Source organism: Pieris brassicae, chromosome 14 (genome assembly GCF_905147105.1).
Source record: "Pieris brassicae chromosome 14, ilPieBrab1.1, whole genome shotgun sequence".
Taxonomy (NCBI): domain Eukaryota; kingdom Metazoa; phylum Arthropoda; class Insecta; order Lepidoptera; family Pieridae; genus Pieris; species Pieris brassicae.
Genome location: NC_059678.1, coordinates 4,491,410 through 4,505,873, shown reverse-complemented (window position 1 = coordinate 4,505,873; position 14,464 = coordinate 4,491,410). Strand labels below are relative to the sequence as shown.

Here is a 14,464-nt window from a genome sequence, read left to right as displayed (position 1 = left end):
TGTGCGCATGTGTACATTAGCTCGAACGGTGAAGGAAAACATATTGACGAAACCCGCTTGTCTTAGACCCAAAAAGTCGACAGCGTGCGTCAGGCACAGAAGGCTGATCACCTACTTGCCTATGATTAACAAATGATCATGAAACAGATACAGAATCTGAGGCCCAGACCTAAAAAAAGGTTGTAGCGCCATTGATTTATTTTTTATATCCATAAAGCTGCTTTATGGTCATTAATTTTGTGTCAATGTATAGTTAGTGGTAGTAAGTGTAGGATAAAGAAAAGGTTGTTTAAGTAACTTGAAGACCACATACTCCTATCAAATATGTCTTCTGTGTCTGACAAAACTTACAATGAGCCTTTCCCTCAGACCTGCAACGCACCCACGTGAATGTAAATGGGTGTACATGGGCTACGACAATTGCCAGTTTTGGACGGCTTGTTTATGCTATAAATATAAAATAAAGATTTAGATATTGCCGCTCTTCTCTCTTCCTTACGAAAAGATGGATCTTAGATGGTAAATAAAATCTAGATAAACAGGACAGGAAGGAATATTCTTAACTAATAGTAATAATTAAAAATTCATAAACAAAAAATTTAAAGTTCCCTGTGGCAGTGTACTTTTAACGCTTCGTTGAGGAAAGCACCAGCTCTGGGGTCACTTACCAGGCGCCAACTTAAATCTTTAATTAGCTGTTCACTTGAACACGCCCAAGAGTCTCTACTCCAAAGGAAACAATATCGAAGTTGGAGCAAAGACTCTTATATTTTAGCTTATTATTTTCATTGAGAGTGTTCATGCGTATCACTTAACATCAGGTGAACCTCCTGCCTTATAAACTATACTGTATTTCATTTTAATCAAAACAATAGCCAAAACGACAGTAAGATGTTAAATGAAAGTCGTCTTTCATCGTGGTAAAATGTTTATTTGTCGTAAATAAAATGATTTGTTCATTATTTCAGATTCTGCGCTGTACGCCCATTATGTTTTCAAGGCATTTGATGTCAACTGCAGTGGTGCTATAAGCTTTCGGGTAAGTGCTTCATTCTGTTAATGAGGTTTAAGTTTTTTTGTGGTTTCTCTTTTTTTATTTTTTTCCCATGATAGCTTGCTTATGTTGTTATAATTGATGTGTAAATGCAGAGATGAGATGAGAATTTAGATGATAATTGAGCAATTAAAGTACCGAACAATTATAGATTAGTGAACTCTTCTGAACAAAATAAAAATATAACCTATTTTGCTAAATGATATAAAAATATACCAATAGCGTATAGACAAAAGCACCATCTAGTATAGAGAAGCTGTACCATAACAACAAGTAACACTTCGATTGTATCGATCGATCGACGGTTAACTTTGTAAGTACTACAAAGGTCTGACAAGAGATGGTCGTCACTTGTAGCATAAAATTATACTGCCAGTCGATCAATCTAGTATTTACAAATATGGAAGAAGTAATGAATGAACTAAAGAATATCCAAAAGGAACTCGACGAACAAAAAGTTACGGTCCTAAAAGATGGAGAAAGATAACCCAAAATATAAACATCATTTTAGAGGAAAAATTTAAAATATTAGATGATAAATATAATAATCTCAAGGAACAAATTGAAAATCAAGAGAAAAGCTGATATTTCATTGAAAAACAAATAAGGAAGAAACATGTCGTCTATTTTGGTTTACAAGAAACAGAAAAATCAGATGCAAATCTAGAAAAAATAATGATCAACTTTTCTTTAGACCTGGATCATAGGGATATACAAGAAATAAGGAGAATAGGACAAAAAGGGGATAGACCTAGACCGATACCGAGACCGAATAGTCCACACTCGGTATAAAAATCAACATACTCAAAGTGAGCAGCTTATTGAAAAATACAGATTTCTATATAAAGGAAGATTATCCACAAAATGTCCTTAAAAGAAGAAAAGAGTTACAAGAACAGGCACGAACTGAGAGAGAGAAAGGAAATGCGATAAACATGACATCATAAAAGCAAGGATTTGTCTTCTATCAGTAGAGAATTGGTGAAATAGCTGCACGCACTTACATTCGCGTGGGCACAACAAACAAATAAAAGAAAACACTTTTACCGGATGGAAGCTGTGTATTAACTTATAATTATTTTACATAAGTTAACAAAATACTATACGAAACACACAAATAGTCGAAATAACTAACATCACCGCATACACGAATTCAAGTACGACCTGTCACCACAAGTACGTAGTTACCTAACACTGAAAATGTTAAGAACTGGCCAGTTAGAAACATTGCAGGTGAAATCTTTTTTGAATTTCCATTTTAGAACTCTTTGGTAACCTTATGTAATATACTGCATTCATTTGTCATTTGTTTTTGAGAATTGCAAATCTAAAACTCTTGTTACACGTGAAAATGAACCTAACGCGAGAAAATTTTCGGTCATTGATTTATTATGAGTTTCGTTGTGGTCATTACTCAACAACAAAGCTATGATAGGCTGCGATTAGCATTTCTTAATGAAGCCCCATTTCGTGCCATGATTTACAATTGGTTTAACGAGTTCAAGCGTGGACGTAGCAATGTCAATGATGATCCGCGTGAGGGACGTCCTTTAACAGTGACTACTGAAGATAACATCAGTGCTGTTCGACCATGATAGAGGAAGATAAGAGAGTGATCTATCAGCAGATACAAGCAAGCCTAGGTATTTGTATGAGTCAAGTTCAAAAAATGTTCCACGTACATTTAGGTGTCAGGAAGCTTAGTACCAGATGGATTCCCCATACTTTAACCGACGACCAGAAACACCTTCGCATGGACTGGTGTCGCCAGCTGGATATATTGCTACGAAATGGAAAAGAAAAGACAATCAGCACAGTGGGTGTTTATTTTCGAGGTTAACAAAGGTAAAGAAATGAAAAAGTCAAAGAAATAAGATGATTGCCTCCTTTTTTGGTCGGAAAAGTAATTTCCCTACAGTTGTGCTAGAAGATGGAAGGATATTTACTGCAGACTGGTATGTCAATCGCTGTTTGCCTGTTGTCTTGCAAAAAATTCGACAGCAGCGCCCTCGAAGCAGGATCCTCCTTCACCACGGCAATGCTTCAGTGCACTCCGCATATCGGACTGTTGAATTTGACTATGGCAGAAGTAGAGATAATGAGTCATGCGCCATACAGTCCTGACCTGGCACTCTGCGATTTTCATTTATTCCCAAGAACTAAAGATAAAATTCGAGGTATTCGCTTTACGAGCCCTGAAGATGCGGTGAAAGCGTACGAAAATGCCATACAAGAGACTCCTAAAGAAGAATGGGCCCACTGCTATCAGTGGTTCCATCGAATGCGACGATGTGTAGAGAGGAACGGAGATTACTACGAAAAACAATAAAAGTATTGGCAACTTTCTATATTAAGCAGTTTTTCATTTTCTAATACTTTCAGTGTTACCTTGGTAGCACCCGTTGATGAGTATGACGCATGGCCAGCCATAGGCCCCCTCGCCATACTTTAGGGAGAGAGACAGCCTGACGCATGGACGCCGCCATGCACGCAAAAGCAATTACACGTTAGGCTATCCAATAACTGACTGGGTAATCCATTTATTAGCCATATACGTTGTTTGCTCTCAACGTACTTGCGCTAACGCTGGGGTCTGTACGTCATGCTCAACTCATTTTTTTCGAAACAAATCCCAAAACACCACCACACCTTTTTTGTTAAGTGTTTTCGAATAAGAAAATGAATTCACACTTTATTCAATAGACATCTTTTTCAGACACATGGTTGTAAAAATAAATGCGATGATGTATGTACAAAAAGCAAAAAACGAAACGAACTTATCAAAAATGCTTTCTAGTCTAAAGTCGGACAAAACTGTTAGTGTAGTGTTCGATTCCTCGTACCTGAACACTCTTATATTGAGGTACCTTTATATACAATTTTATTACTGTTAGGTACATCCCAGATGTTTGCTTTAAATAATAAAGGGTTTTAGTTTTACTGTATATTAACCAATGGCGTATAACAATATCATATAAGCGAAATAATGTAATGTTAATGGCTATGTAACAAATAAATGCAATGTAACACTTGGCTATATTCTCGGGGCGTAACTCCCATGATTTAGTTAATTGCTATGAAACGAATGAATGCAATGTAACTGTTAAAGACAGTGCCTACATCTGCCTATGCTCTCCGGGCGTAACTCCGACGATTTAGGAAATCGTAACGCTTATAAAACTAAGAAAGCCTGAGAGCAAAATATACAGCCTTGGCTCGTACTTTAAGGTACGGCCCCTGTCCGGCAGAAGGTCTCCTTTAATGCTAACCTGGCAATCTTGTCGGCCCATTGCCCTTGTTTTGCCATTTTGGGCCAGCCCATTTGTTTGGTTTTTACCATCTCCACGTGTAGGGCATGATCATCAGCATTTATTTTTGTTTTTCGTTGACTTTCACTTTTCTGTTTGTCGTTTGTTTTATTCCAAGAATTCTTGTTTCTATTGCAGTGGCGTGGCAGCGCATGTTTTGGCTTTCTTTTTGTTTTGGAAAATTCAAGTTTATACCCCATATGCAAGGCAAGTCATCAAGCCGTTTCACCACGTTTGTTTCTGAGTTGTCTCCTTATAAACGAACTCTGCGTTGTACAAAAGCGGAAAACATATTGTTACGAAGACGGGTCGACTGCAATGTTTCTAGATTTTTCCACTAGTTAGAGAACTTCTACAGTAGCAAGCCCGCCTAGAAAGTTCTCGAATATTGTTTAGAATTATTCCCAGGGATATAAAAGCGAGCCGAAACGCGACTAGTCACCTTTAGTTTGGAATGCGATAACAAGAGAGAAACACCGAAGCGATAAAGTGCGAATAAAGTGAATACAAGTGATAAAGTACTGTGTGAAGTGTGCATAAATGAAGTAATTAGTGACTGTGTTTTTGTTTGTTATTAGTGCATCTCTGCAATTAATTTGTGCCCATAAATTCCTCATTGATTTTACAAGAAATAAACCTTTGAAGAAATCTACGGCATTTTCTATCCGATCCCCTAGCTCGTAACAATATATTATTTCATTCCCCTATCTCTGGGCCGTGGATTTCGAGTACATAGCTTATTGAAGATTAAAATTGGCGCCTGGTAGTACCGGTGATCCCAGAGCTAGTGCATTCCTGGCTCAACGAATGAGTATCGCACACAGGGACCAAACTTTTTAAATTTGTGTTTATTTTGTTTTTATTATTTCATCCATGAAATATTATGACTTATAGCTAGCAATAAATAATGTTGTTTACGTATGATAACAATGCGATAAAGTCGAAAGTTTTCCTACAGTTTTCTACGCTTTTCCTTAATATACGATTTATGTTCGTGTTTTGTTCTCCGAGCCTGAGCATTGTTTGGTATAGTTTTGTACCCATTGACTAGGTATTTTAGTATTTTAGTCACGAAACATGTGTCTTTACTAAGATGTACCATACAATACGATCTAACTACTTATAAGGATTATTAACATATTAAGTGTCCAATATTACTAGTTACAATCTCTATTAAAGGATTAGACACTCTGTTCTGGGGTTGTATTTTTTCTGTATTTACTACTAACTTCCCCTAACTTTTTACAAACAAATTTAAGTGTGATCATAAGGGTATAGTGAAAAAAAACTATTTTAATTGCATACCTACTAACGAATTGTAGGTCGTAGCATTTGCTACGCCACGTAGCGCTTGCTACGCCACATAGCGGTCTATCAACAGTAGCGGAAACATGCCTGTGGTCAATTCGATATATATAGCTACGCTGTAGCAGTATCTACGCCGTAGTACGTCCGTTGGCATACGTTGGAAATTGTATTTTTCTCAACTGTAACTTATCGTCGCGCGGGACTTCTAAGCTATATATCAATATCTTATTCGTTTATGTTAATTTTAGTTATACCTATTCATAAACGGCTTATAAATCTTTTCATAATATCAAGGTTAAGGTCAAGGAATGGGGACACAGTGTATGTTTTGAACGAACTAAATTTATAAAACATTTAATAAAAGTGGTACATTTAGATAGATAAATCATAAAAATCTGTCAGCCATAGAAAAATAGGCATGCAAATCTCATATTAATTATCATGATGTCATAATAAGAACAGTACTTATAACTGTTATCAAAACTTATGGTCCGAATACTCTCCCTTTAAAGACACCTTGCCTTTAAATTTAATCACCCAAATGAAGCATTACTCGGCAGTGATACAGCCGTGTTGGATCCCTCAGTATATACAGGCTTGACACTTTAAATGATTTTGACAATTTCTGATTTTGTTTATCATAATTGCTTTAAGAATATATTAATATAAATTATTATGATAAAAAAGTTTACATATATCAAACACAATAATAAATAAATAAATCAGTGGCGCTATATCCCTTTTTAGGTCTGGGTCTGTGATTTCTGTATCAGTTTCGTGATATATCAATCTAATAGGCCATTAGATGATAAGCCTATGCCTGGCAAGCCCGTTTTGTAACGATGTTTTCATTCACCGTTCGAACGACTGTTAAATGCGCACATGGACAGTCTAATCATGCACATCCGGGGACCTTTTCTTGTATAACATAACTATTATTGGATGATTTCTTCATTGAATAAATGAATTGCTGGCGCTTTTACTTATCACAAACTTATTTGTACTTAATCCTGCAAAGACAGATCTTTAACTTTAAATAATTGTGTACTGGTTCAAACGAGACACGAGACTGACTCATTAAAGGTCACACCAACTTACATAATAAGCCTAAAGCAAGGACGAAAATAATAACCCCTGAAATGACCAACAAAGTAGTAAAAATAATTTAAAAATGTGTGATGTAAGAAGTGAAATTTCTTTATGACCTTATTTTACGAAAAATCGATCTACTATATGCAACTTTACAGAAATTGATTCAATAAAGTTAAATTAGATAAAGTTTGACAAAAGGCTTTTATTATCATAGACATAATCATGGCGCGTAATGGAATAATGTGACGCGTAACCGAAAAATATGATAGTATTTTTTCTACAACGCCGATAAAGAAGTTTCACATCAAAAATGAATTAAAAATGATTAATTAATTGACCAATCTATTACTTCAGCTATGTATCTCGTTGCGGTGGTTAAATCTGTCAGTTGTCAATTGTTTTTGGTCAATTGTCAGTATTTTAACGTTTAACTGTACAATTAAAGCTGCACTTTACACCTCTGTCGAGTGCCTGGCACTATGCCAGGGTCGTTAAGCCTAGGTATTCTAGTTCTAGGCTTGTTTTAGTAATTTTTAATCGGGCTCTTCAACTAGAGCCCACTGTTTAGTTAGAGAGGATTTTGTCTATGACATTTGACTTTGAAATTTTTTTTTAATTATTTAACAAAGGTGTAGGAGTCTCATCTGTTGTTAAGTGATACCCATGGACACATTTACTGATAGCTCACAAGTGCCATCCTTTATATATAGGCATTATTTATCAATAAGAAAACATGTCAGAAATTGTTTCACAGATAAGATTTTACGATGAGGAGAATATTTGATCTCTGGCCTGAAATGTCATAGGATGTTATCGTTCTGAAATAAGCATTTAACACTCATTTCCTGCCAGTATCTATCGTCTTTTCTAAGCTTTTGGTGTTATTATTGGCAATAAATGTAAAGATATTGGAATATTTGACTTTTACGGTTATTTAAGAACAGTGTTGGCTTAGTGGCTTCAGCGTGCGACTCTCATCCCTGAGGTCGGTTCGGCTGTGCAGCAATTGACTTTCTTAACATTCGTACGGTTAAAGGAACCGGCTTTTGGCTTAAGGAGCGTTCAAGTATTACGTAACGAATTTTGGGGGGGGGGGGGCCCTCTTGTAAAACGTTACGATATGGGGCAAGGATTGAATTACGCGTTATTGTTAATATTATTTTCGACTTTCCAGTACTTAACACCACATAATGGTAAGTGTTAGGTATAAATAGTCACTGGGGGGTGGTCACGAAACGTTTCACTATTGGATACAGAAAACGTTACGGTGCGTTCCATGGGGGGGGGGGGAGAAGAATCTCCAAAAATCTTTGAACGTTCCCTCAAAAAGTCAGCATATATGCCTATTAGATTGTCAAATGATCATGAAACAGCCTGATGCATAGACCTGGAAAGGTTGTATAAGGTTCGATGTAAAGAATGAAGTAAACACGTTCATCTCGTATGTTATATTGTGTATTCATCTTAATAATTAGAGGACATTTATCTTATAGACTAAAGCGTTACATATACGTATACGTTTTTACCCACTAAATATTACGATATTTGCTATATACTTACGTTTACGGTTGCAGTGGTCATTCTAACTGGAAAACCTCTGCCGTAAGAAACCTTTTGGCATTATATATATTTACATATTATGATAGTAAACACATATAGAAACTTTTGTGTCTATATCATTATCTTTGCTACTGTTTAAGAGTACAAAAATTACCTACTTACAGTAATTAATTATTTTATTTCCAACAGATAAATGTACAGTATATACTATATTTTTAACTTACATAGTTATGATAATAATTAAAAACGAATAAATACAAAATAAAACAAATTAAAAACTTTGGTCCCTGGCGGTGTACCTTTAACGTTGGCATTTCCTTGCTGTATTGCGATATTTATTCGTTGCGGAAACCACCAGCTCTGGTTTCACCGGTTGTACCAGGCACCAGCTTACATCTTTGATTAGTGCCTTTCCACTTGTACCAAACAAAGGGAATAAAATCAAAGTTGGAGAAAAAACTCTTCTATTAGAGCCGTTTATTATTTTACGACGCGATACACCAGTACAAGAAAAATTTGATATAAGTAATGAATATTGTAAATACTGTATATTTGTGTGTTGAAAATCTTTATGATTACAATTAATAATACAATATTATTAGAAACTGTTTGTTAGAAGTTTTTCTGCTTTATATATGATATTTTGTATTGTACATATGTATTTTTTTCGTAACATTTATGTTTACCAAAATTGTCACAAATTTTAAATAAAATAGCTCTAAAATATACGATTGATATAGTATTATTATTGTGTGATAATAAGCTTCTTACAAGCGTTGTGTAAAACAAAAACTTGGTGATTAAAAGGTTGGCGGAGAGTTTATTGCCAGTTCTCATCCGTTCTACGCCCTTGATTTGAGAACTGGCAGTAAATGTCAAATAAGAAGCATTTAATATGTATTTATTTTTGACGTTCATAAGTGTACACTGTGTTATCTTAATTGTTTTGAATTTAATGACTCAAAGATACCAATCGCAACATAACCATACCTTCTCCGGCGAAGATTCCATTTTTTTAAGCGGGAAATGGGAGCTTGTGTACGTTAGGCTCAGCGAGTGGAATACACAGCATAAAGCTTGTTTCCAGCAGCTATGATAAGTAGGATATCTCATAAACTATCACAGCAAGCGCTTTCCGTCTCGTTATGAAATCAATCAGTAGAACTTTCCATTGCGTCTGCAAAAATCAAAGAAGTTCAGGAACCTCTTTCTCTTCAGGAATATAACAGAACAAACACTACTAAGCTAGGTAGCGGGTTGAAGAAAAAAAGGATTGTGCCTCTCCGATACGAATCCGCTGTTCTGCTAGTAATGTTTTGCTTGCCGCCTTGCAAGACAAACAATCCGCGAAAATAGAGGACACCGTGAGTCATTTTTGCAAAAACCATTCATCTTTTAGCCGATACCAACTTCGGGGAAATAAATACAGATAATACAACTTTCTCTACAGCTGTGATACTTTTTGACATTCAACACCTTTTGTCTTCAGTCACCGTGACCACGCACGCTGTAAAGCACGCGAAACGTCGGAAAATTTAAAATTATGTAAATAATTATAAGTTTATAATAATAATGAATATTCAATCCGTTTAAAAAGTGTTTTCTTAATGTTTTGACTATTAAGCAAAAAATATCTAAAATTAGAAGTGTTTGTAATAAAATGACATTTCATTAATTCGAATTTCACGCTCTCCGAATTTTTATAAGTTGTCTGTGGAAGTTGGTAGGCGATGTGGCGTATGGGAGTGGCGCGCGATTAATGGTGGATGACGTTCAGATGATTTTGTCTTAATTGTATTAATAAATAATCATTAATTATTGTAATATTATAAATAAAACAAAATCTTTGTATATTAATATACTAATAATATTATAACATGTGTATTTTTATATTTTTTTGTAAATTTTATGTTCAACGTAATTGTAATACTAAAAATATCGTTATATATGACACGATAAACTTAATAAATAGAGCAGTGTTGGCCTAGTGGCTTCAGATGCGACGCACATCCCTGAGGTCGTAGGTTCGATCCCCAGCTGTGCATTTCGTACTATGTGCGCATTTAACATTAGCTCGAACGGTGAAGGAAAACATCCTGAGGAAACCGGCTTGCCTTAGACCCAAAAAGTCGACGGCGTGCCTCAGGCACAGAAGGCTGATCACCTATTTGCATATTCAATTTACAAATGATCATGAAACAGATACATAAATCTGAGGCCCAGACCTAAAAAAGTTGTAATGCCTAAATAAATAAAAATCAAATTTGATTAAAGTTAAATTCCTACGAATTACGAACTAATTAGACTCATAGTTGACGACTATGAGAACTTGTAAAAATAATCGTAACAGTGTAGTTTACACTTCAATAAGAGAGCTGGACAAAGAGAAAGAAAATCTTTATAATAAATAAGTATGTTTAGTTAAAAAGAAAGTTTAGTAGACCACATATTCCTTTAATTATTTATTTAATGATTAGGTAAAAGACACAAAGAATATAACACAAAGAACCACAGACAAAAACCGGTGTCCACTACACTATTAGTATTTGATCTATTTATTTTGTATCTAAAAATAACAAAAAACACACTAAACATATAGCCAAACGTAGAATACGTAATATACAAATGGGTTCAAACATTTACGAAGTGAAAAAATCTGTCAAAATACATACAATTAACAAAGTAATTCCTCCGACTGTATAGTGTGTTAGTGCATGGTATTGTCTTGCTGATCTTGAATCTCAGTTATGAGCTATATAAAGCTTTCACTCGGTGAATCAAGTTAATTCAGAACAAGGTAGTCTATCGCAAAATACCAATAAGTCTTGAAGAGTGCTCCAACGATCTGGCGTTTCGCCAAAAATGACAGCTTAAACGGCTATCATATTGTGTCATTTGTCAAAAACTTTAATCTTATGCTGACATCGGTGTCAAGTACTTTTTAATAGCCTGCTTATGTAATTAGTTTTATTAATATTATATATTTAATGTACAATTTAGGAATTTTATAATATAACTAATTGACCTAACGACTTACTGAATGCATAAAAAAATTCATAAGAATCGCTTGAGCCGTTTCGACCGGGTATGGCAACGAACATTGTGACACGACAATTGTATATATTAGATAAATGTTTATTTAAATAGAATTATTTATTTATTATCACTTCAGTGCATACATAAATATAACACAATTGACATAGTTAAATGAAAACTGGCGGCCTTATCGCTTCCGGGTGATCTCCACCAACTGGCATCCACAAATACATAAGACATATAGTTATTTAGACAAAACAAAGCAATTTGTACATATATGTAAACAGTTATCACGATAATATCAGATCAGTGTCACATCAGTTAGTACAAATGTTAGGGATAGTTGTACAGTACAGATTTAATGGAAGATAGAGAAGCAGCTAAGCTAATAGAGACAGGAAGTGAATTCAAAAGCCTAACCACAGATACCTTAAAGGATTCGCCATTATCTACTAAATAATAAAAAGTTAAACTTTAAGTTCCTAGGTTTTTTTTTGTTAATATTGGTATCATTCAAATGTATATGTGAAATCAATTACAACAAACAATTACCTAAAACTAAATAAATAAAAATTAAATGACTGGATTAATTAGAGTTTTATGAAGGGAAAAAATTTAAAAAATGCAAGGCACCTAAAAAAATAATTTTTTTTTGGTCATCATGTTCATGTTATGATCATGATCACCCCCATCAATGAGGCCCCTGAAAACCTGAAACCTGAGGACCTTATAGGTCAGTTTATACTGAGTGGGCTTCCATTGGAAAACATAAAATTTTGTATATTTAATTTTAACGTTTATAATTTATTTATAACAGAAATACATACATTATCCTTACAGCCTATAAATTAAATAATTAAAATATAATAAAATACGTATATAACATTTAACACGTAACTTACACAATATCGCTACTGTGAATTCGCTCTGCGAACATATAAATATATCAATAGTGCGGAGTCAGCATTCAGTAGTCGCAACGTCCTGGATGATGGGGATCTGTGCAACAGACTGGTTCTTTGACCTTGGTATCGCAAATAACCTTGCCAATAACATATCCCATAGGTACCAAGTAACCCAGTTCTTGGAGTACACTTGGTTTGCACACTACACCCCTCAAGGCTTTCATTATGTCTACTACATAACCAACTGTAAGTCCCGTCTGGTCTCCAATTTATTGTACCCCACCACCCTAAGACAAATAATGTTGGGTACATTAATGGATAGTAGGTATTCAGATTTAGCTGAAGAGTAATTTTTAATTATATTTATTAGAATATTGATCAATTGCTGACATGACTCATGTGTGTTCCAAAATGTTAATAGCTGATGGTGCGCAATACACCATCAGCTCACTAAAATAATATTATGTATGTGTGAATAGGTGTAAGTAGTATTTAAAGATATTGTCTTTGAACAATAAATCAGATTTGAATATTGCTCTGTCGCCTCCTCTCAAAGTGGCGAAGACTACTTCAAGACCTTAATATATAGCTTGCCCTGCCCTATAGCTTTGTGATAATCCCACCACTTCGAACCTTTGATCCTACCCGTAGGGCTCCGTCTGTTACCTTAGGTCCTTCGGAGAGATTCGAAGCCATTAATAACAAAAATATATACGATAACAATGATAGTAATAATTCTAATACAATTAATGAAATTCTGTAATAATCTCAGTAGTGATAAGTTAAAATGAAATAATTGTATTATTTGTATTCATGTCTATGATAATAAAAGCCTTTTGTTAAACTTTATTTAACAAATGTCTGTTATGTTGCATATATTAAATCATTTTTCGAAAAAATAAGGTCACAAAGATGTTTCACTTCTTACGTGTGTACAATAGTACACGCACAATTTTTTTTTATTATGCCGTAATTGCCAAAAGAATATTAGCAATATTCTTAATAATAATAATTAAAAGTGGATACAACTAAATCTAAATAAATGTTATTTTCCAACATATATATTTGTTATATTATCTTATGTGTCTATGTATTATATTATCTTATACAAAGCTCGCACCTAAATACATAAACATTCCTACTAAACTGACCAATTGTAATATATATATATATAATGATTTGTCAATCTAATAGCCTCACACACCTCGTCGTGTTGGCTTTAAGGCCGGTTTCCTCAGGATGTTTTCCTTTATACGAATGTTAAACGGGCACATAGAAAGTCCATTGCTAAGCAGCCAGGGTTCTACCACCTCAGGGATGAGAATCCCACTAGGCCAACACAGCTGCATCTTTTTTTTTGTATGAGGTAAAAATGCGCTTGCGCAGGCCCGCGCCAAGGATTTCGAGCTTGACGCGGGGACTGTGGGGCTGGGTCTACACTCAAATCCCTCTGCTATTCAGAGGGGTAGCGAGACCCGACCCACTAAAAACACCTCAGCCCTTCACACGCCCTTAAGATGGGCCCTCGGGGTTCGCCAGGCATTCTACCCAAGGAACACAGCTGCATCTAATATAACACCTTACATATGTCCATGTACCGTTGCTATCTAGGCAGTTTTACTATCTTATAGCTCCCTTTCCTCTTGTAATGCGTCACGATTGAATTACACGTTATTGTTAATATTATTTTCGACTTTCCAGTACATTACACCACATAATGGCAAGTTTTAGGTATAAAGGGTCACTGGGGTTGGTCACGAAACGTTTTACTGTTGGATACAGAGACGTTACGGCGCGTTTCATGGGGGGGGGGGGCAAGAATCTCCAAAAATTGCGTGACTTAATACTTGAACGCCCACGAATAGAATTTGCAGCAATTTTTTACAAACAATTAAATACTTTTGTTAATAAACTTATTAGATACACCAAACTATTAACAAATTTCATAGACACATACGTGTATAATAATTTGTCCTAAGTCTATATGGTTGTGTTAGTTATAATATACTAAAGGTTTTAAAATATCAATCATAAAAAGGCTTCGATTTTGTTCCCTTTGCGGTAGAGACTTGGGCCGTGGTATTCAAGTGCCCAGCTAATGAAAGATTTAAGTTGGCGCCTGGTAGGTGACCCCAGAGCTGGCGACGAAATGCTGCCAGCGTTAAAGACACTGTCACAGGGACCAAACTTTTTAAATTTGT

General features: G+C 35.1%; 1 protein-coding gene across 3 annotated transcripts in view; it reads left to right on the top strand.

Moving 5' to 3' along the window:
• The window catches only part of LOC123717970 (Kv channel-interacting protein 1), a 69,246-nt gene that overhangs the window by 47,128 nt on the left and 7,654 nt on the right, over positions 1–14,464 (top strand). For all 3 annotated transcript variants that reach the window (XM_045674272.1, XM_045674271.1, XM_045674273.1), the window contains one exon: positions 969–1,039. In XM_045674272.1, the coding sequence (XP_045530228.1) occupies positions 969–1,039 (71 nt within the window). The remainder of the gene's footprint in view (positions 1–968; positions 1,040–14,464) is intronic.